This window comes from Polypterus senegalus, chromosome 16, assembly GCF_016835505.1.
Source record: "Polypterus senegalus isolate Bchr_013 chromosome 16, ASM1683550v1, whole genome shotgun sequence".
NCBI classification, from domain to species: Eukaryota; Metazoa; Chordata; class Cladistia; order Polypteriformes; family Polypteridae; genus Polypterus; species Polypterus senegalus.
Genome location: NC_053169.1, coordinates 5976997 through 5998666, shown reverse-complemented (window position 1 = coordinate 5998666; position 21670 = coordinate 5976997). Strand labels below are relative to the sequence as shown.

At 40.8% G+C, this 21670-nt stretch overlaps 1 protein-coding gene across 1 annotated transcript in view; it reads left to right on the top strand.

Annotated features, from left to right (window-relative positions):
- The window catches only part of dhx57 (DEAH (Asp-Glu-Ala-Asp/His) box polypeptide 57), a 74425-nt gene that overhangs the window by 2014 nt on the left and 50741 nt on the right, over positions 1-21670 (top strand). Inside the window, exons 2-5 of the mRNA XM_039739067.1 lie at positions 6768-6941; positions 10502-10690; positions 12366-12557; positions 17279-18120. Coding sequence (XP_039595001.1) covers positions 6790-6941; positions 10502-10690; positions 12366-12557; positions 17279-18120 — 1375 coding nt within the window. The 5' untranslated portion in view covers positions 6768-6789. The remainder of the gene's footprint in view (positions 1-6767; positions 6942-10501; positions 10691-12365; positions 12558-17278; positions 18121-21670) is intronic.

Below are 21670 nucleotides of genomic sequence, written 5' to 3'. Positions count from 1 at the left end.
CCGACGTTGAGAACCCCTGCTCTACAGTATCTAAATTCACATACTTATTCCATGTCTGTTTGTCTCATCACTCATAAGCTGGAAGGAACTTTCTGGGAAAAAAAAAAAAACAAACAACTTAAAGTAGTCAAGTGGCTGGTAATCCATTGTGTCCACAAGCACGCTGTGTATTTGATGAAGTCCAGTAGCCAGCTTACCTCCCACATATCTATGTCTGTGTAGTCCTCCCAGGGTGAACGTTGCTGTAGGCGCGTCAGCTACGTGAGCGTGTTCAGCACTGTGATCAGCTAATGCAGGTACCTGTCTTTCATTTTCGATTCCTAGATCATTTGCATCAAATTTGGACTTCGATAAGTGTCTGTGTAGTCCTCCCAGTCAAACATTGACGTTGGAGCGTCAGCTGCATGATCAGCTGGGGACCGATCAGCTATTGCAAGTGCCTGTACCTGTGTTTCGTTTTCGATTTCCAGATTGTTTGCATCAAAATCGGAATTCAATAAATGTCTCTGTAGTCCTGCCAGTCGAACATTGCTATAGGTGTGTCAGCTGGGGACCAAACAGCTGATGCAGGTACCGGTCTTTTGTTTTCGATTTCCAGATTGTTTGCATCAAAATCGGAGTTTGATAAATGGCTGTGTAGTCCACCCAGTTGAACGTTGCTGTGGGTGTCAGCTGGGGACTGATCAGATGTTGCAAATACCCATCTTTCATTTTCAATTTCCAGACTGTTTGCATCAAAATTGGAATTCGATAAGTGTCTGTGTTGTCCTCCTAGTCAAACATTGACGTTAGAGCGTCAGCTGCACGATCAGCTGGGGATCAATCAGCTGATGCAGGTACCTGTGTTTCGTTTTTGATTCCTAGATTGTTTGCATCAAAATGAGAATTCGATAAATGTCTGTGTAGTCCTTCCTGTCGACTGTTGTTTAGGTGCATCAGCTGCACAATCAGCTGGGGACTGATCAGATGTTGCAGGTACCCATCTTTCATTTTCGATTCCTAGATCGTTTGCATCAAATTTGAACTTCGATAAGTGTCTGTGTAGTCCTTCCAGTCAAACATTGACGTTGGAGCGTCAGCTGCATGATCAGCTGGGGACCGATCAGCTATTGCAAGTGCCTGTACCTGTGTTTCGTTTTCGATTTCCAGATTGTTTGCATCAAAATCGGAATTCAATAAATGTCTCTGTAGTCCTGCCAGCCGAACATTGCTATAGGTGTGTCAGCTGGAGACCAAACAGCTGATGCAGTACCTGTCTTTCGTTTTTGATTTCCAAATTGTTTGCATCAAAATTGGAATTCGATAAGTGTCTGTGTAGTCCTTCCAGTCGACCGTTGTTTAGGTGCATCAGCTACACGATCAGCTGGAGATCAATCAGCTGATGCAGGGACCTGTGTTTCGTTTTTGATTCCTAGGTTGTTTGCATCAAAATGAGAATTCGATAAATGTCTGTGTTGTCCTCCCAGTCAAATGTTGCCATAGGGGTGTCAGCTGCTCGATCAGCTGATGCAAGTACCCATGTTTCATTTTCAATTTCCAGATCCTTTGCATCAAAATCGGAATTTGATAAGGGTCTTTGTAGTCCTTCCGGTCGAACATTGTCGTAGGTTGATCAGCTGACGCAGGTTACTTTGGTTTTCGATCTCCAGATCACTTGCATCAAAATTGGAGTTCGATAAGTCACAGTCAGTAATACGCAATAAATAAATAACGGGCACAGAGTATTGTGCTTTGCGTATTTGCATCACTCTCTTGCCCGGTGTCAAATGCTGTTCTAGTTGTTGTTTACGCTACTCCCGCTTATGCATGGATTCAATGTCATGTTAGCGAGTCTAACAGTCCTCCTTGCAAAGAGGGTCTACTTATATTGTAACAGTGAGTTTTATTGATATTTACAGCTTTTATTGCCATCTGCCCCAGATGTCGAGTTTAGTTGGCATCAGCCCTCTACCCCTTGTGTCGACATCCGCCCTAAGAGAGTTAAACACACAGTGGGAGTCAGCACTTTGAGTGGAGGTGGGCTGCTTGTTCCACCAGCTAGGAGCTACATGTGAAGAGTCTGAACTGAGATTTGATACCACACAGAGTTGGCATTGCCAGACTCCAATTCATCAGCACACTTGAGTGGTCGAGGAGACTTCTCAAGTGTTTCCGTATGCATAGTGCTTGACTACTCTGTAGGCAAGCATCAAGGATTTGAACCTAACATTTATTTTTATTGGCTTAGCAGATACTTTTATCCAAAGCAACTTACAGAAGAGATCAACATAATCAAGTAAACATCAGTGTTAAGGGGGACTATTTGGGAAGTGTGACGGGTCAAGGGTACAGAATTGGTCCCCTCATTCGAAGAGCTCAGAACAAGATACTTAACCGCTAATATCAGTTAGCCAGAAATTCATCACATAAGAGAGCCTTCAAATGCTTCTTGAACGCCCTGAGGCAGTCAGCAGTTCGAATGGAGGAGGGCATCACATTCTACCAGCTAGGAGGTCTGCACTGATATCTGATACCACACAGAGGTGGTGCCATTCATTGGCACACTTGCGTGGCAGAGAAGGAGTGGAGAACCTCACGAGTGTCTTCATATACTGTATGTGTGTCCTAAGCCGTTAACTACTCTATAGGCGAGCATCAAAGATTTGAACTTACATTTACATTGATTGGCTAAGCAGACGTTTTTATTCAAAGCAACTTACAAAAGAGATCAATATAACCGAGTTAATATCATTATGAGGGGAGTCTGTTTGGGGACAGGGGTGAGAGAATGAGGCTACAGAATTGATTATTACAAGTGAACAGCTCAGAACAAAGTAGAAGTGACTTACAATTCCTGGATTATAGAACCCTAATAGCTAATAGACGTTAGATAGAAATTCACCAAATAAGAGAGTCTTCAAATGCTTCTTAAACACGTCGACGGAATCAAAATTTTGAGTTTAGGTGAGCAGCTCGTTCCACCAGCTAGGAGTCTTTAGCAGGGGGCCTTGCATATGCTGACACCTGAATAAGATGTCGCTAACCTCATGCACGTGTGAGAGCAGAAACAGTGCTAGCAGTGAACTAGAGCAGCATCATCAATTTGAAAGGCTACTAAAGTCACTTGTCATCAAATTAAACCTGATGCTTGCTTCTTTGTTGAGCCCATAATGTAGCTAAGCTGTCGCTCGCGTAGCCTACAATGTAGCTAATGTGTAGCCTGACAACGCATCTCCTCAAAAAAATATAACCACATCTTGTCAACGTGGACGCTGCACAGACCACTATGACTGTGGTTGGCCATTTTGGTAACTATGTCTTTACTGAAAAGTATTGCCGTTTGTGTTTCAGTTTTGTTGTATGAAAAAAGAGGAAAAATGTGAGGGACAAACACTTTCACCCACGGAAGAACGTGGAAGAGAACATGTGCAAGAGGAGCGATAATCCTGGAGGGCAACAACCGCCTGCATTTGAATGGATTGTTTGCTTTTTTTTGTGTACTACAAACATCGCCAACTTGTGTTAAGGCAAAAGTTTGCAGCATAGGCTCGATGCAGAAGTATAATTCAGCATTTAGGTGAAAAGAATGGCCATGTCACAGAGACTGGTTTTCATTTCTTGTATCCTTTTTTCAGACAATATCTGTCCTAGTGTGACTCCAGCTAACAAGAAGCTGATGAGCTGCTGTGGGCTGGCACCCTGCCTGGGGTTTGTTTCCTGCCTTGCACCCTGTGTTGGCTGGGATTGGCTCCAGCAGACCCCCGTGACCCTGTAGTTAGGATATAGTGGGTTGGATGATGGATGGATGGAAGAAGCTGATGAGGCTGCCTTTTTCCAAACAGTGGATTTCAGCCTCTCTCTGGTGGAGTCCCAGAAGCTTCCAGGTTAACTGGGTCTTCCTGAGACCTCCTGTTATTGGCCCCTTCCTAATAGTAGCTCAGTGAGGGATGTCTGCGGTGTCCTAACCAGATATCCAAACTGCCTTGGCCTATATTTGAATGCCTTTCTAAAATAATACATTCTGTCACAGTGGTATCGCTGCTGTCTCACAGTAAGGAGACCAGGGTTCTTGTCCTACATGGAGTTTACATGTTCTACCTGTGTCCACAGGGGTTTCCTTCCACAGCCCAAAGACATGCAGTTTAGGAGGATTGGTGATGCTATATTTGGCCCTAAAGTGTGTTTGAGTAGGAGTGTGATTACCCTGCAGTGGACTGGTGCCCTGTTCCAGGGATTATTCCTGCCTTGTGCTTGAAGTTTTCTGGGGTTGGCCCCAGCCTTCCTGCAGGCTTGCTTAGGACTGGTAAGTTTCAAAGGGGAATGATTGGATGGGTGACATTGTGTATTGCCTCTGCCTCATGTCACTTGACACCTGCCTTGCACCAAATACTGCTAGGCCAGTGCTTCCCAAACTCAGTCTTGGGGTCCCCCTGTGGCTGCAGGTTTTTGTTCCAACCAACTTCTGTTTTTAATTGGACTCCTAGCTTAATTAAGTCAGCTGTTACTTCCCAGTTTCTGTGTTTTGGAATCAATGGAGAAATAACAAAATCAAGTGTGGTAAATGTTTATTAAAATGCACTTGGCACTTATAAGGGAATATACACTCACCTAAAGGATTATTAGGACCACCATACTAATACGGTGTTTGACCTTCAGAACTGCCTTCATTCTACGTGGCATTGATTCAACAAGGTGCTGAAAGCATTCTTTAGAAATGTTGGCCCATATTGATAGGATAGCATCTTGCAGTTGATGGAGATTTGTGGGATGCACATCCAGGGCACGAAGCTCCGTTCCACCACATCCCAAAGATGCTCTATTGGGTTGAGATCTGGTGACTGTGGGGGCCATTTTAGTACAGTGAACTCATTGTCATGTTCAAGAAACCAATTTGAAATGATTCGAGCTTTGTGACATGGTGCATTATCCTGCTGGAAGTAGCCATCACAGGATGGGTACATGGTGGTCATGAAGGGATGGACATGGTCAGAAACAATGCTCAGGTAGCCCGTGGCATTTAAACGATGCCCAATTGGCACTAAGGGGCCTAAAGTGTGCCAAGAAAACATCCCCCACACCATTACACCACCACCACCAGCAGCCTGCACAGTGGTAACAAGGCATGATGGATCCATGTTCTCATTCTGTTTACGCCAAATTCTGACTCCACCATTTGAATGTCTCAACAGAAATCGAGACTCATCAGACCAGGCAACATTTTTCCAGTCTTCAACTGTCCAATTTTGGTGAGCTCGTGCAAAGTGTAGCCTCTTTTTCCTATTTGTAGTGGAGATGAGTGGTACCCGGTGGGGTCTTCTGCTGTTGTAGCCCATCTGCCTCAAGGTTGTGCGTGTTGTGGCTTCACAAATGCTTTGCTGCATACCTCGGTTGTAACGAGTGGTTATTTCAGTCAAAGTTGCTCTTCTATCAGCTTGAATCAGTCGGCCCATTCATTCTCCTCTGACCTCTAGCATCAACAAGGCATTTTCGCCCACAGGACTGCCGCATACTGGATGTTTTTTTTTCCTTTTCACACCATTCTTTGTAAACCCTAGAAATGGTTGTGCGTGAAAATCCCAGTAACTGAGCAGATTGTGAAATACTCAGACCGGCCCGTCTGGCACTAACAACCATGCCACGCTCCAAATTGCTTAAATCACCTTTCTTTGCCATTCTGACATTCAGTTTGGAGTTCAGGAGATTGTCTTGACCAGGACCACACCCCTAAATGAAGCAACTGCCATGTGATTGGTTGATTAGATAATTACATTAATGAGAAATTGAACAGGTGTTCCTAATAATCCTTTATCTTCCTCGTCAAAGGAGTGTCTGCATCAGATATAAAAAGCCAAATACCAATGACTCAGTCACTCATCACGAAATCTCCCGAACCATGAGGACTTGGGACTTGAAATTTTTAAAACCGAACATTCTGTTGATTTTGCAACTTTCTCATCGCACTCAGTATCATAGTTTGCTTGCGATACCGATTTATTAGCACTCATTGGAGGCGGGGCCCTCCTCACTCACGCGTCTGCCTCAGGGTGTAACCTTATGCATTGAAGCAACTGCCATGTGATTGGTGGATTAGATAATTGCATTAATGAGAAATTGAACAGGTGTTCCTAATAATCCTTTAGGTGAATGTACAGTATATGTGTATTTTTTTCATGACTTTTTAACAATTTTCAGCCTGATTTTCCAGGTGTCCTGATTGTTTAATTTATTATCTACTAATTAGTGGGTGTGACGCTAAAGTTATTGCAGCCTTTCATCATTCAGTGTTGTTTACCTGGCTGTCAGTTCTGTTTGTTTTAATTATCATTATTTGGATACAATGAAGGGTGCAAACTGCCCAAAAATAACAAAACAATAGGACAACAACAAAAGAGAGGTAAGCATTTAAAGCAAAAGTAGAAATATTTCTAAATGAACATATAAATGTAAAAATCATACTGCTGTTCTTTTTTAAAGGCAGAATAAGAGAAGGAAAAAAAGACCAACTGACTAAACAAGATCAATTTTTATCACTAATTGTGAACTTGGAATAAAAACCTGCAGCCACAGGGGGTCCTCGGGACCGAGTTTGGGAACCAGTGAGCTAGGCTAATGGCCACTGATCCTGAACTGGATTAACATGGGTTGAAAATTCAGGATTCTTGTATATGATACGATAAGTGGAAATATTTGATCAGTCTCAAGAGATGAGCATCTTGGTCGGTTCCCAAGGTATGAAGCAACCCATAACCTAAATGTCATTTTAATACTTCTTTCAATTTTCATTTCAGGGTGTAAACCACATCCGAAGGTATGAATGGTAGAAGAAAAGCAAAGCCTCACAGAGGAGGGGCACATTTTAACAAATCTCGAGGTGGAGGTGGCGGGGTTGGGGGAGGCTTCAAGAAGGGCTGGGATGATGGAGAGGATTTTACACCCTTTTGCAGTCGTAGCCCACCAACCAGGTGAGTCAATTATCAGATTGATGTGAATTAGGACATTTTTTTCACAATGTCTAAATGCTTTTAGTATCCTTTTCATTGTTCCTCATGTTATGCTTATAACTCCTTATCTGCTTTATGAACATTAAAAACATAAAAATAAATTTTGACGACAACATGCTGTTCAACCCAATAAAGCTTGTCAATCTTAGTCAAATAATTTCTCCAAAATAACTACCAAGACAATTTCTGCAATTCTCCAGAGTACTAGTTTCTACCACATTACTTGGCATCTTATTCCATTTACCTGTGGTTCTCTGAGTGACTTTGGTATTAGTTAGTCAGTCAGTCATTTTCCAACCCACTATATCCTAACAGAGGGATACGGGGGTCTGCTGGAGCCAATCCCAGCCAACACAGGGCGCAAGGCAAGAACAAATCCCGGGCAGGGCACCAGCCCACTGCAGAACACACACACGCACACACCAAGGACAATTTAGGATCGCCAATGCACCTAACCTGCATGTCTTTGGACTGTGGGAGGAAACAGCTTGTACAAAATTTACTGTCAAGATTTCACCTGTGTTTTTGTTAATGAGTGCATTTAAAAATGATAGCTGGGATCCACCTACAGTTACTACAGTATATGTCCTGGTTGCCCTTAAAATGTCTTCTTTTTAGGCACCAGTCCGGACAGTGTTTACAAAGCTGTTCGTTTATCCAGGTTTTTCACACTGTGGCCCATTTTTCCCAACCAAGTTTACTTTGTTCCCACTTCATATCCTTAAAGTTTTATCTACTGTGTAATTCTCAATAAACGTCTGATGAACCCGTAGATCTATGGTTCTCAAATGGTGTGCAGCAGATGTACACATGTACGCCACATTAGAGAAGTAAATAAACAAATACTGTATGCTCGCAATGCTTTACATGGAGATAAACTCTAAACTTCCCAAATGCAGAAAAACTCCAAGCCTTCACCCTTGTAGTTTTTTTTTACTTTTTCCTATACAAAGTAGGAATCGTCCAAAAATTCAGTGTCAAGATTTTGATGAATCTCGAAGTTTTAGACCTCCCTGAGTGCAAATTCTTGGAATTATGACTGTGTGTCTGTCTGTCTGTGTGTGTAAACACAATAACTTGAGTATGCTTTCACTTACAGTCATATGAAAAAGTTTGGGACCCCCTCTCAGCCTGCATAATAATTGACTCTCCTTTCAACAAAAAAGATAACAGTGGTATGTCTTTCATTTCCTAGGAACATCTGAGCACTGCGGTGTTTTCTGAACAAAGATTTTTAGTGACGCAGTATTTAGTTGTATGAAATTAAATCAAATGTGAAAAACTGGCTGTGCACAAATGTGGGTCCCCTTGTCATTTTGCTGATTTGAATGCCTGTCACTGCTCAATGCTGATTATTTGGTTGGATGAGCTCGTTAAGACTTGAACTTCATAGACAGGAGTGTCCAATCATGAGTGGTAAAAGGTATTTAAGGGGGTCAATTGCAAGGTGTGCTTCCCTTTGACTCTCCTCTGAAGAGTGACAGACAGCATGGGATCCTATAAGCAACTCTCCAAAGATCTCAACACAAAGATTGTCGAGTCTCCTGGTTTAGGGAAGGCTACAAAAGCCATCTCAGAGGTTTAAACTGTCAGTTTCAACTGTAAGGAATGGAATCAGGAAATGGAAGGCCACAGGCACAGTTGCTGTTAAACCAACTCAGGTCTGGCAGGCCAGGACAAATACAGGAGTGGCATATGAGGAGGATTATGAGAATGGCTACAGACAACCCACAGATCACCTCCAAAGACCTGCAAGAACATCTCGCTGCAGATGGCGTATCTGTACATCGTTCTACAATTCAAAGGACATCTGTATGGCAGGGTGATGAGAAAGAAGCCCTTTCTGCACTCTCAAACAGAGTCGCTTGTTGTATCAAATGCTCATTTAGACAAGACAGATTCATTTTGGAACAAAGTGCTTTGGACTGATGAGACAAAAATTGAGTTATTTGGTCCTAACAAAAAGCACTTTGCATGGCAGAAGAAGAACACTGCATTTCACAAAAAACACCTGCTACCTCCTGTCAAATTTGGTGGAGGTTCCATCATGCTGTGGGGCTGTGTGGCTAGTTCAGGGACTGGGGCCCTTGTTAAAGTTAAGGGTTGGATGAATTTACCCCAATATCAGCAAATTCTTCAGGATAATGTTCAAGCATCAGTCACAGAGTTGAAGTTACACAGGGGTTGGATATTCCAACAAGACAATGAGCCAAAACACAGTTTGAAATCTACAAAGGCATTCATGCAGAAGGAGAAGTACAATGTTCTGGAATGGCCGTCACAGTCCCATGACTTGAATATCATCGAAAATCTATGGGATGATTTTAAGCAGGCTGTCCATCAAATTGAACTGAACTGGAGAGATTGTGTATGAAGAATGGTCAGAAATACCAACATCCAGAATCCAGACACTCGTCAAAGGCTATAGGAGGACAGCGTCTAAAGGCTCAAACGAGCAAAAGGAGGCTCAACTAAGTACTGATGTCATATCTCTGTTGAGGTGCCCACATTTATGCACTTGTCTAATTTTGTTATGATGCATATTGCATATTTTCTGTTAATCTAATAAACTTAATGTCACTGCTGAAATCCTACTGTTTCCATAAGGCATGTCTTATATTAGAAGGAAGTTGCTACTTTGAAAGCTCAGCCAATGACAAGCAAAAATCCAAAGAATTAAGAGGGGTTCCCAAACTTTTTCATATGACTGTAGGTCAACTAAATTTTGCATACAAGTATAAGGTACAAAACCTAGATTTCTATCATATTTTTAGCTATTTCCACTAACCGGAAGTGGTTGTAGCCGCGTTTTTCCAAAATTACCAAAGCCTGACTCGCAGGAATGATTCCACAGACAAAGTGTCTTCATTTTTTTTTTTAAGTTTTTTAGTTAAAATTCAAAGTAATATCTCCCCTGCCTGAACCCTCACAGACTGTTTAGTAATATGCCCACTCTTGCTGTGTGGTGCTCAATCTTTTCTTTAATAATTTGCATTATTTATTTACCCATGATGGCTGTTAAGCTTTCTGACCTATAATCACATGGATCAGCGTGATCACCTTTTTTTTATATATAAGATGACAACATTTTTCAGGTAAACGGTATTTACACTTTTTTACTTGTATGCCTGCTTATAAAATGCCATATGTCTGAAACTTAAACTTTTTTTCCAATTTCTTGTTCTTGTTGATATTTCTCACCAGTGCCTCACTCTTTAATCTTATGGTTAAAACTGAAAAGCAGTCACCGGGAGTAATTTCACAATTTAGTTTTGTCTTTCACATTTTGTCCAGAATAAAAACTAAAGATCAATGGTATATATATTTTAAAAAGAACAGCTTTTTTTTCTCTGTGACTTTCTCAACATAAAGCTGTTGTTTTTAGTAGTAAAAGATAAAGGGACAAATGTTTATTATGAGGAGTGAAACGGTAGAAAATGAAGGTGATTTGAGCATTTTAAAAATACAGCGGATTTCATAGTTTCATCTGAAATGTTACTCGTGGAGCTCTGTCTTTACAGGTCGACCTTTTATAGAGGGAGAGGAGGAGGCGGATGTGGGAGCAGGCCAAGGCTTAGGGCGGTACAGTTTGGCCCTGTGGAAATCCCATCCATGCCAATGCAGACAATTCACATGTCCTCTGCGAACCAAGCTGAAGTTAAAGAACTGCTGCGGGAATTACAAACACAAATTCTTGAGTCCCCTAACGAGTGAGTCTTTAGCACTATTTGTTAATATAAATTCAAAGTGTGTCTTTTTTTAATTATGGTTTGTCCATATTGTTTATGTATATTAAAAACGCAGGGTAAAAGACATTTAAAGGGTATTTATTCTTTTGTGATAGAAATTCTTATTGTTAGAACAGAATGAACATGTAATAAGGTGATTAACTCCGCTCTTTCTTCTCTAGTTCCACTGTGTTTTCCAAGACCAGTCCACCCTTTCATTGATGTGGACCCCCAAACACTCCCTGAATAGTGACCAGACATAGCGGCTCTTTGGTGCGCCAAAAGCCAATAATCAGTTCCTAGTGCGGCCGAAACAAACAGCCATACTTTTACTGTCAAATGTCAGCTTTGCCTTCTTTCTAATAAATGTTTCTTTCAATCCAGTTGACACATTGGATTCTGCTTACTTTTGGCATGCATAACCTTCCATATATCACAAGGCACAAAACTTAAAGCGAATAACATTTTTAATTGTGTTCAACTTTTTAAGTAAAAACAAAATAACAGAATATAATCAATAAACGAATATAACATACAAACTGATTCAAACCACCCACTCCCATCTTGTCCCAACCAGCCTGAGCCAAGGGGTGAAAAAGCTAAAGGGGGGAAAAAAAGAGGTCAAGGAGTTACAAGCCAAGATTTGGACGATTTGGAGCCGCTGCAGACCAGGTTTCAATTCCATTACCGGAAGCATCATTAATCCTCACTACAGACAACCGCAAATGTATTATGTTATCGAAGGAGGATGGCCAGTTGCCAACATTAATGTATTCAGGTGTCTTCCAGTGGGAAGGAAGAATTGGCTGCCAGGGTGCCCTGACAAAATAACTTGCATTGAGGAAGTTTAAATGGAAGCCTAGAAAGGTCTTAAAGAAGAGTTAACCAAGGAAATGCAAGACAATAGGTGACATACATGTGTTCAAAAGGAAAAGACAGGGGACAGTGGCAGAACATGTGGAGAAAAGAGCCTGGGGTGACTGTTCACCTTTCAGCACAACAATGATCTGAGGCGTACAGCCAAGTCAACACTTGGAGTGGCTTTGGAACAAGTGCCTGACTGTCCTCGAGTCGCCCAGACTTAAACCCCATAGAACCCGTGTGGGGAGACCTGAAGATGGCCGCGTACAGATCTTGAGAGGATCTGCTGGGATGAAAGGGATCATCTGCCCTTAACCTGAGGTGACTCTGAGCTTGAATTGCTGTCAAAGTGGTTTCTACCAAGTTCTGAGTTAAGGGTCTGAATACTTTACTTTTCATTTTTGATTTTTAATAAAATCGTAAGCCATTCTAAAAACATGTTTAGGCTTATGGAGTGTAGCCTAATTGGTACAAATGGCATATTTATCTATTTAAAGTCTACAATACGATAAAGTGTGAAGAAAGCGAAGGGGTCGGAATACTTTCTGAATCCACTGTATATGTTCATGGAGAGTTAGAAGAAATCCTGATTCCCCTTGACCTGTTACCATAGAAATACATTAATAACAAAATGGGTGGATATTTCCTTTAGTTTACAAGGCCTTGAATTAGCCTCCTGTTCATCTTATTTAAGGTAAAGCTGATACTTTTCTGCCCAATTGTACATTTGTCTTTGCTTCCTGTGTGTATCTGAGAATGCCTAATGAACACATTTTCACTTTTCATGTCCTGGCAGAGTGGAGTCAGGGTCCGAACCCGAACCAGAGGAATATGATGAACTGGATTACCGAGAAGACGATCAGTACTGGTTGACCAATGATGAGCCCTTAGAACGCCCGGACTACTCCAGATTTAAGTCTGATTCTTGGGAAGTCCAAGAAGTTTGCAAGACACCCCCTTCCCCATTTGCCATTGGAAAGCTCTGCAGGTATTATTTATGGGAAAAGTAGCAAGAACCTTGGAGAATATACAGCGCTGTGAAAAATTTGCCTATTTCTTGATTTTGTCTGTGACTACATATTTTTGACACTGAGTGTTTTCTAATCTTCAATCAAAATCTAATGTTACACGAAGGGCACATGAGTAAACACACAGAACATTTTTACTTTTTGTTCAAGTACATCACCTTTATCTGTAGGCACTGTCTGCATAAAGATTTAATGTTTGGCTATTCAGATATTTTGAAAAAGTCGACAGTTTCAATGGGGTATAACCAGTTGTCTACTTACAACCACGTTTGGTTCTTACCCACCGGTCGTAAGACTATCTGGACGTAAGACGGACTAGTAATTGTATTTAAACGTGACTGTATGTATAGTACTGTAAAATAAGACCCTTAAGCCATATTGATTGTTTTATATCCTTTTTTTATCATCATTCTTGGCTCATTGTGTAGATTTTTTTTTATTATTTTTAGTACAATCTTTAGTATAATCCTTTCTTTGTCCTTCAAAATTGTCAGCACTGTAGAATGGGGATAGCGTAAGGCCGCAAGCGATCACATTGACTTTCTTTCCTCCCTCACACTGCTTGAACTCCTTTCTTTTTTATGTTGAGATCCATGGTCTGTCTTTCCTTCTTGGCAGGGCCAGGAGTAGACAAAAGAATTTTCCTCTTGGTGGACATGTTTAGGGGTTTTGAAATAAATGGTAATTCTAAGAGAAATGTAACTGAACGTAGTCGAAACTGCTATAAGTAATAAACTGAGACTGAGATGAAAGAGTCATACCATAGGGCCACACCGACAAGATATAGTAGGAAGGAGAGAGCTGTCATGGTGAAAACTGTCGTATGCCCAGCTTAGCAACACTCATAGTGCCAAACGCGAGACGCGGTAGCAGTCATAAAGCAAATGTCGTAAGTCGAGTGCCTGTATTTACTATTTTGGACTGTTTGGACTGCAACATATGGCAACATTTCAGCCTTTAGTAACCTTTGCTCTCTTTCATTGCTAGTGTTGGATGGCTGTCATGTTCTAAGATTCCAGCATTCACAGACTAATAGCGTTTATACTGTGGAGTAAATTTAGTACAAAACTACCTAAATCATATTGATTTGACAATACAAATGAAAAGGAACAATAGTTTCTAGTGCAGCATTGTTCTTGTTTCAGGGTAGTTGTAATTATTTGATTTTCTGCCTGACTTATGTCCACTCTTTCTCTTCTGTTTCTAATCCTAAAGTATTTCTCAAGGATCACATCAATCTTTTTATCCACCGACTTCCACAGTCAGCATTGTACAACAACTGCTAATTATTTTGGGAATAAAGACACTTGTGTAATTAAACAAGTTAAAATATGGAGTAAAGGTTCATGTGTGAAGTGTGCAGTGTGCAGAATAGTTACGACATTTAACTGAGGCATACACTTTAGCCTCATTTAGCACATAGTGCTTTTAAAGATGTAGCAAGAAGTAAATTGGAACTGCACAGCTGCTAAAGCTAAATTTCTAAAGCATTGGTTCATAATCACACACCATATTAGGGGGCTGGGGTTGCAATTTCCATTTTTTTATTCTTCTTTATTGAATTTATTAAAAGCATGTAACATTCCATACAATCAAGTCAAACTTAACAAAGCTAAATTCAAATCAGCCTCCCCTTCCATGAGGCTAGGGATCTGCACTGGCAGTTGGAAGGTTTCCAGTTCGAATTCCATAAACGGCAAAAGTGACTCTACTACTTCGTTGGGCTCTTGAGCATGGACCTTAACCTTCAACTGCTCCATCCTGGGTATGGCGTTATCCAGCCCTGCATGTAGACCCTCCAACGTGCAGAGAAACATTTTGGGGTTGGTGGCAGAATTGACATTCCAGCCACCATAAAAAAAAACATACCCAGTTCCATTCCATCTGAACTGGTGTGGTGCTGAGGTGTTAACCGTCATATGGCTGCACTCAGGTCCTGAGTTGGTTTGTCATGTGTTGGGTGCGGCAATGTGCTGTCAGCGTGGGCTCCTAACCTCTCTTTCTCTCTCTACACCCAAGAGAAAGAGAGGAAGGCCATCAACCCGAGCAAAACTGTTAAGAGTAGTAAAGAGAGAAAGGAGTCTTCTCCCCAATATAAATGCTTATTCTAAAATGTTATTGATTAGGTCCTGCCAGGTTTTAAAAAAGTTCTCTACAGATACTCTTAAGTGAGAATTAGATTTTTTACAATTTCAAATAATATAACATCCGTTACTCACTGACTTAAAAGAGCTGGGTTAGGATTCTTCCAGTTGAGCAAAACAAGTCTACGTGCCAACAGTGAAGTGAAGGCCATTACAGTTTGTTTCTCCTTATTCACCTGTGAGCCCACCAAACACAGCTGTTACAATGGGTTAGGTGGGATTGTGACACCAAGGCTGTCTGATAGGCATTTAAAACTTTTGGTCCAAAATAACGTTAATTTGGTGCAGGCCCAGAACATGCAGCCCAGTAAGGCTGGAGCTCGATTGCAGTGTTCACAGGTTGATTTTGCCCTGTAAACATCTTGGACAATTTCAAATGAGTTCGATGTGCGCGATAAAAGATTTTAAGTTGAAAAATGGAATGCTTTGCACATATGGAGCTCGAGTGAATTCTGTGCCTGTGGCTGGCTGCCTTCTACTCTGTTTCTGAAATATTGAGTAAGAGATCCTTTTCCTACAGTACTCTGAGATCTTTAAAAGGAAGGGACTTTAAAATGTTTTTATATATTATAGAAATGCTGTGAGTCCCCAAGACTGATCAATATCTCTTCTGGAATAGAAATAGGTGGGGGGTAAGGAAAACTGGGCAGATTTTGTTTAGCAAAGTTTCTAATTTGGAGATGGTAGAAAAATTGTGTTGATGGGCGATTCAGTTTGGAATGTAATTGTTCATAGGGTGCAAAGTCATCTGTATTATAAAAAAAAAAAAATCTTGGAAGGAGGCAAGACGTGATTTTCTCAGAGAGACACTTTCACGTCTCACGAGACGAATCTTTGTACCAAGAGATTTAACCGTGCCAAGAGATTTAACCATGCCCAGGGCCAGAAATAAAAGACAAAGAGTAGATGACAAAGTAGAACGTCGTAAAGAATTCAAAAACATTGGCGCAGTACACATGCAGAGCAGGTTATAGATAATGGAAGTACAAAAATTCAAAAGTCTCAAAAAAAGGATAGTAAAGATTGCATTAGCACAAACAGACGGAAATTATTACTCAGTGAAATAACAGAACAGCGAAAAGAGATTGAATATATTGTTCGGATTTAAACTTTAAATCGGAGACTTGTAGATTGTATAATTCGTCTTGCCGTTAAAGAGGCGTATCCATGAGAATTAAAAGATTTGTTGTTTGGTGAAAGTGAAATCCTGCGAGAGAAGTAGGGGGTGGGAGAAGCCCCCTAATTATTTATATACAAATCTATAAATGATTTAATTCCATACGTTTTTCAAACATTAAAAACACTGTAAGTTCGAGAGGCTGTTAATCACGTAGAGGTGAGACAGATATTCTCTGACTTGAAGTGCTTTCTACATTGGTCTCATATTCTGAGTGAATGAAGGACAAATGAGTTGTTAGCATATTGACGATAACTTGTATTATTTACTGGGGTACAAAGCAAGGAACATGAAGAAGTGCTGCAGGATTTCATTTCTATTGCGGACCACGCCTGTGTGTGTTCGTCTATTTGTGTCGATGTCCAGATTTGTATAGCTTGTATGTTTGCTGCCCAGTAGTAAAACTGAAAATTCGGTAGTGCCATGCCACCTTCTGATTTTATGTTGTTGTAGGGTCGCCTTTTAAATGCGTCGATTTTTCGAATTTCAAATAAATGAGGTTATGATTGAATCCAATTTTTTTGAAAAAATATTTGTTAATGTATATGGAGATGTTTTGAAATAGGAACAGAAGCTTAGGGAGGATATTCATCTTCACAATGTTAATTGTTACTTCTAAAGTAAGATGGAGGGTAGACCATCTATGCACGTCTTGTTTAATTTTATCCATTGTAAGAAAGGCGCTATATATGTGCCCGACCCAACACAGATTCACACGGAGGCACGTGTAAAATAAAACAAATATTTATTTTTCTTCACCTGTGGGGCACGTCTTCCCCGGGAACCCCACAGGCACAACACAGTCCCAAGCACAAACTCAAAACACCGAATCACTCTTCTCTCTCTGGCACGACCACTCCTCCCAGGCAACCTTGTCCTCCTCCACCCGACTCTGGCTGCAGAGTGGTGGTCGCTGGATCCTTTTATTGGGTACCCGGATGTGGCAAAACCAGTGCCCAAAAGGGGCCAGCAGCTCCTGCTGCAGTACCCCCTGGCGGCACCTGCAGAACCCAACAGGGCTCCACAGAACTCCAACCCCCATGAAGCCCCGGGAGAGTCCGAGGCACTGCTGCAACCCAGGGAGGCTGCCATCTAGCATTCAGGGGGAGATACTGGGCTTCCCATCCCTGCCCCTCTGGCATATATGTTGCAGGGGCATCCCGGCCCCTCCATCCGTCACACCATGCAAACAGCAAACATTTTGTTGAAAAGATCTTTATATTTACTTGTGATGTCATTTTTTAAATGTGTTTATTTTATGCAACTCATAAAAATGATCCTTTATTTCAGTCCACTTTTGTAAGTCGTGTCATATTTCACCGTTATGTCATGAATTTTCATCTGCTTCCTTTTTCCACAGGTACGGCTTTGACAGGGAGCGGAGTAAATTGGCATTAGAAGCGTGTAACCGAGATGTCGGGGCCGCCTTGGAGGTTCTAATGCAGCAGTGCTACACGGGAAAATATGGAACGAGGACTAACGCCGTTTTCTTGTCTGAGGAAATCACAATGCAGGACTGCATGCTGCAGCGGCAAGAGGAAGCTTTTGCCCTCGCTTCGATATATGGAATCAAATTTTGTGAGCGTATCCGCAACAGGGTATGGACGGTAAACCTCGCCCCCGACTTTCTACCTTCTGCACTTAACAACAACAAAGAAATGAAAATGAAGAGAGAAGCCAGTCAGTTTCCTCCTAAGGACGTGTGCAGGTTTTTCATGAAAGAAGGAGGTTGTCGGTTTGGGGCGAGATGTCGATTTAAGCATCACGTCCCTTCAGATGTGACACTAAATGTATTAAGAAATCCCATCAATTCAAGTCAGGTGTATGGTGACGCCTTTTCTCCTCCGCTTTATGAACTGGAGATCCGCTTCCCTGAGGGGAACAGATACCCTTATCAAGCTCCTGTGGTGGCCTTTACAAGCACTGATGAAAAGGTGCCCTTGCCAGGTCGTTTGCACATTTCTGAATATCTCTTTGGAGAAGCCTTAGTTGCAGCTGAGACTGGAGGACCTGCTGTGTTCACCTTGATTTCATGCTTGGAAAATGAAGCTAAAATAACGGAACTTCTAAGTATTGCTCACCACACGTTCAGTGTTCCTCCACCAGTACTCCCATGCAGCCTTTCCACAAAAACCCGAAGTACCAAGTGCAATAATCCTTCCAGTGAAATCTCCACAAGAAGTGTTAGCCAGCCTCTGGAAGGTAAAGCTGAAATGACAAGCTCATCTCTTTTACATCCAAAAACTTAATCATTGATATTTGTAATTTATCTTAAAGCTCCACATGTCTCAACTGCATTTGTGAATGTGCTCAGAGTATTTATGGTCATTGATAATTTCATTTCTTAATTGATAAGCAGATGGCAAGTGAGTTGTTTCCTCTCTAGTCATGGCAGATGCCAGTTTTAATTTCAGATGTTTTAACATTCTGAGGAAAGTAAATTACAGAATGTCGTCTTTTATTTAATTTATTATCAAAGTAGGGGCCTGAACTGTTCTGTCCTGCCGTATTAAAAAAAAAAAAAAGATTGTGGACTGTTGACAGCCTGCATGTTACGAGTATTCCCTGGCATCCTTTACCAGTCTGTCACAACTCATTACTCATTAGGGGCTAATTAGGCCTTTCAAAAAATCTGACGCTTGACGTTTTCATTATTTACTCTCCGAAAAGGGAAATGTTAATTAGCATAAACAGCTAACAGTTCCCAAAATGTCATGTAAATATGCATAAGCAGTGTTGCAAGCCTAGGTAATGTGATAGTTTAGTATTTTTTGTAAAAGCAGTAAACCAGCAGCTATCATGGGTCGTGAGGGTAGCTGATTTACTGCAGTAAAATGAGATCCGAGAGTCTGAGTTCAGTTGTTTCCTATGAAAGGTAATGTGGCGATTCAGCTGTTTATGTTCAGGATTTAGGTAAATTATCTTTTCAGAGATCTCCCAGTGTCCTTGTGGGGTTTCCTCCCAGATTCTCCATGCGCCATTACACATAGCGATCTTAGGCTTGTTCGTGGAAACCCATTTCATGAGGCTCCCGACACAAAGTTCTCATGTTGGTGTTGCTTCCAGAGGCAGTTTAGGACCCTGTTGTGAATGATGCAACAGAGTAGTGGCGATTTCTTGGCCCTCTGCATCACCACTCTGGGAGTTTCAGTGGTCTACCACTTTGTGGCTGAGCTGTTGTTGCTCCTTAATGCTTTACAGTTGGCCAGGCCAGATCTAGCAGCGCAAAAATTTCAAAGGTGGCATCCTATAGCAGTGCCACGTTTAAAGTCACTGAGCTCTTCAGTCTGACCCAATGGAAACTGCATGGCTATGTGTTTGCATTGATGCACATGTTAGCAAAGAAAACATTAGAACAATCTGGAGAAGAACAGGCCACTCAGCCCAACAAAGCTCGCCAATCCTGTCCACTCAATTCTTCTAAAATAACATCAAGTCGAGTTTTGAAGTCCCTCAAGACCTGCTGTCTACCACACTATTTGGTCGCTTATTCCAAGTGTCTGTTGTTCTTTGTGTAAAGAAAAACTTCCTAATGTTTGTGTGAAATTCACCCTAACAAGTCTCCAACAGTGTCCCCGTGTTCTTGATAAACTCATTTTAAAGTCACAGTCTCGATCCACTGGACTAATGCCTTTCATCACTTTAAACACTTCAGTCATATCTCCTCTTGATCTTCTTTTGCTTACATATGCATGCGCTGTTCCACCCATCAAAGGCAGGTTGAACTCTTAAGTACTCAACGTAGACCTCAGCGTTAAAGTTTGCAGTGTGCAATAGAATGCATATGTCACATTATATGCCATTTGGTATGGGATTTGTAAAAAAAAAAAAAACGGTGAATGTTTGTAATGCACATTTTATTACTAAAAATGCTTGGAAGGCACCATCGATTGCAATGAAAAATGCAAGGCATTTTATTGCTAAAAATGTGTATATATATATATATATATATATATATATATATATATATATATATATATATATATATATATATATATATATATATATATATATATATATATATATATATATATTTTATATATATATATATTTTATATATATATATATATATATTTTATATATATATATATATATATATATATATATATATATATATATATATATATATATATATATATTTTATATATACAGAGAGAGAGAGATAGATAGATAGATATGGGGTGGCCTGCCTCCGCTAAGACAACTTCCATGACATTGCAAAGAGTGTGCATGAACATGCTGAAACGGGAACCAAGATGTATTGATGCACAAGCAGATTGTTTTCAGCATCTTCTGTAAATGTGAGTACCAAATTTGATAATTTTTCTCTTGACCATGTAATGCAATCGTCTCAGTTAAGGCGGGCCACTTTTTCATATCACACACACACACTAGGAGGTTCCCCCTGCTCGCTTCGCTCACCATCCACTTTGCATCTCTTGCCACTCATGTTGTGAAGAGGGGGGACTGAACGCACTCCAAGGAGAGACAGCCGCTCCTCCGAAACCCCCTCTTAAACAGTCATACAATGGGAAACAAATAGTTTTTTTTTGTTTGTGTGTGGTTTTTTTAACCTCCTCTTTGCTCGATCAGCTGCTGGCTTACTGCTGCTGAGCATGATCTCCATCTCGTGCAGGGCTTCAAACATTTAAAAGCCTGCACAGCTGCCGTCCTACTCTTTGTCTTTTATTTCCGGCCCAGGCGTGGTTAAATTTCTCAAAGTCTCGTCTCGCGGGATGTGAGTTCTTGATATTTTTTAGTTTATAATTTAAAAATGGAATAAAAATCTGAAAATCTAACAGTGTCACAATAAAGTTCGATAAAATCTGAAAAGAGTGATGCCAAACATATATATGTAGGTTTTAAAATAAGCCCGATTTTAAAGCATGACAAAAAATATGACATAAAAACATCATTGTTGCACTTTTAGGCTTAGGATTTTTTTTATATATATATATATATATATATATATATATATATATATATATATATATATATATATATATATATATATATATACACACACACAGATGGGGGTGAAACTTTGAGTTTTGAGTTGGTTTACAGATTTTAGGCTTCTTTGAAAGCAATTTCAGCACAACTGAGGGAAGATGACTTTTTTTTTTTTTTGTTAAGAAGGTGTGCTTGTATCGTGTCATTTTTTTCCACGTAATGACAAAATTTGCTTGTAATATTTCACTGCTAAAATCTTAGCATTATGTAGGAAAAGCTATGTACTGAACACATTGACAAGGGAAAAATGAAAAGCGTTTAGCACATAAACGAAGTGGCACTCGGTTGAAACAGAAGTCTTTTTAGCCACTGCACTTTGAGCAGAAGAATGAAAAGTGGAGTTATCTGAAGTGGCCAGTAGGGAGCCACCAAGCCCCAAATCTCAGACACACCAACTCAGTCCTATGTTCAGGTCAAGAGTTCTTCTACTGTAGTTTGCACCGTTCATTTTACGTGCTATTCTAGTTAAACATTCATAATACCATCCATCCATTTCTCCTCCTTATCTCCTCCAGCAGGTGTTGCATTCTTCCTCCCGACTCTGACCTCTAGAGTGAGGTGAGGTAAGGTGGCTTCTTTTATATTTGACCCGGGAGTATTTCCGGTGCCATAGTATTACAACCGGGAAGCTCTTTCGAGCCTGGTTAAAGCTTCTTTTTCTGGCAGTGGGCCCTAGTGAAGCCAACATGTCTGTGTTCCCGTACTACACATCCCATGTAGCCCTGTGGCTGTCCCAGCT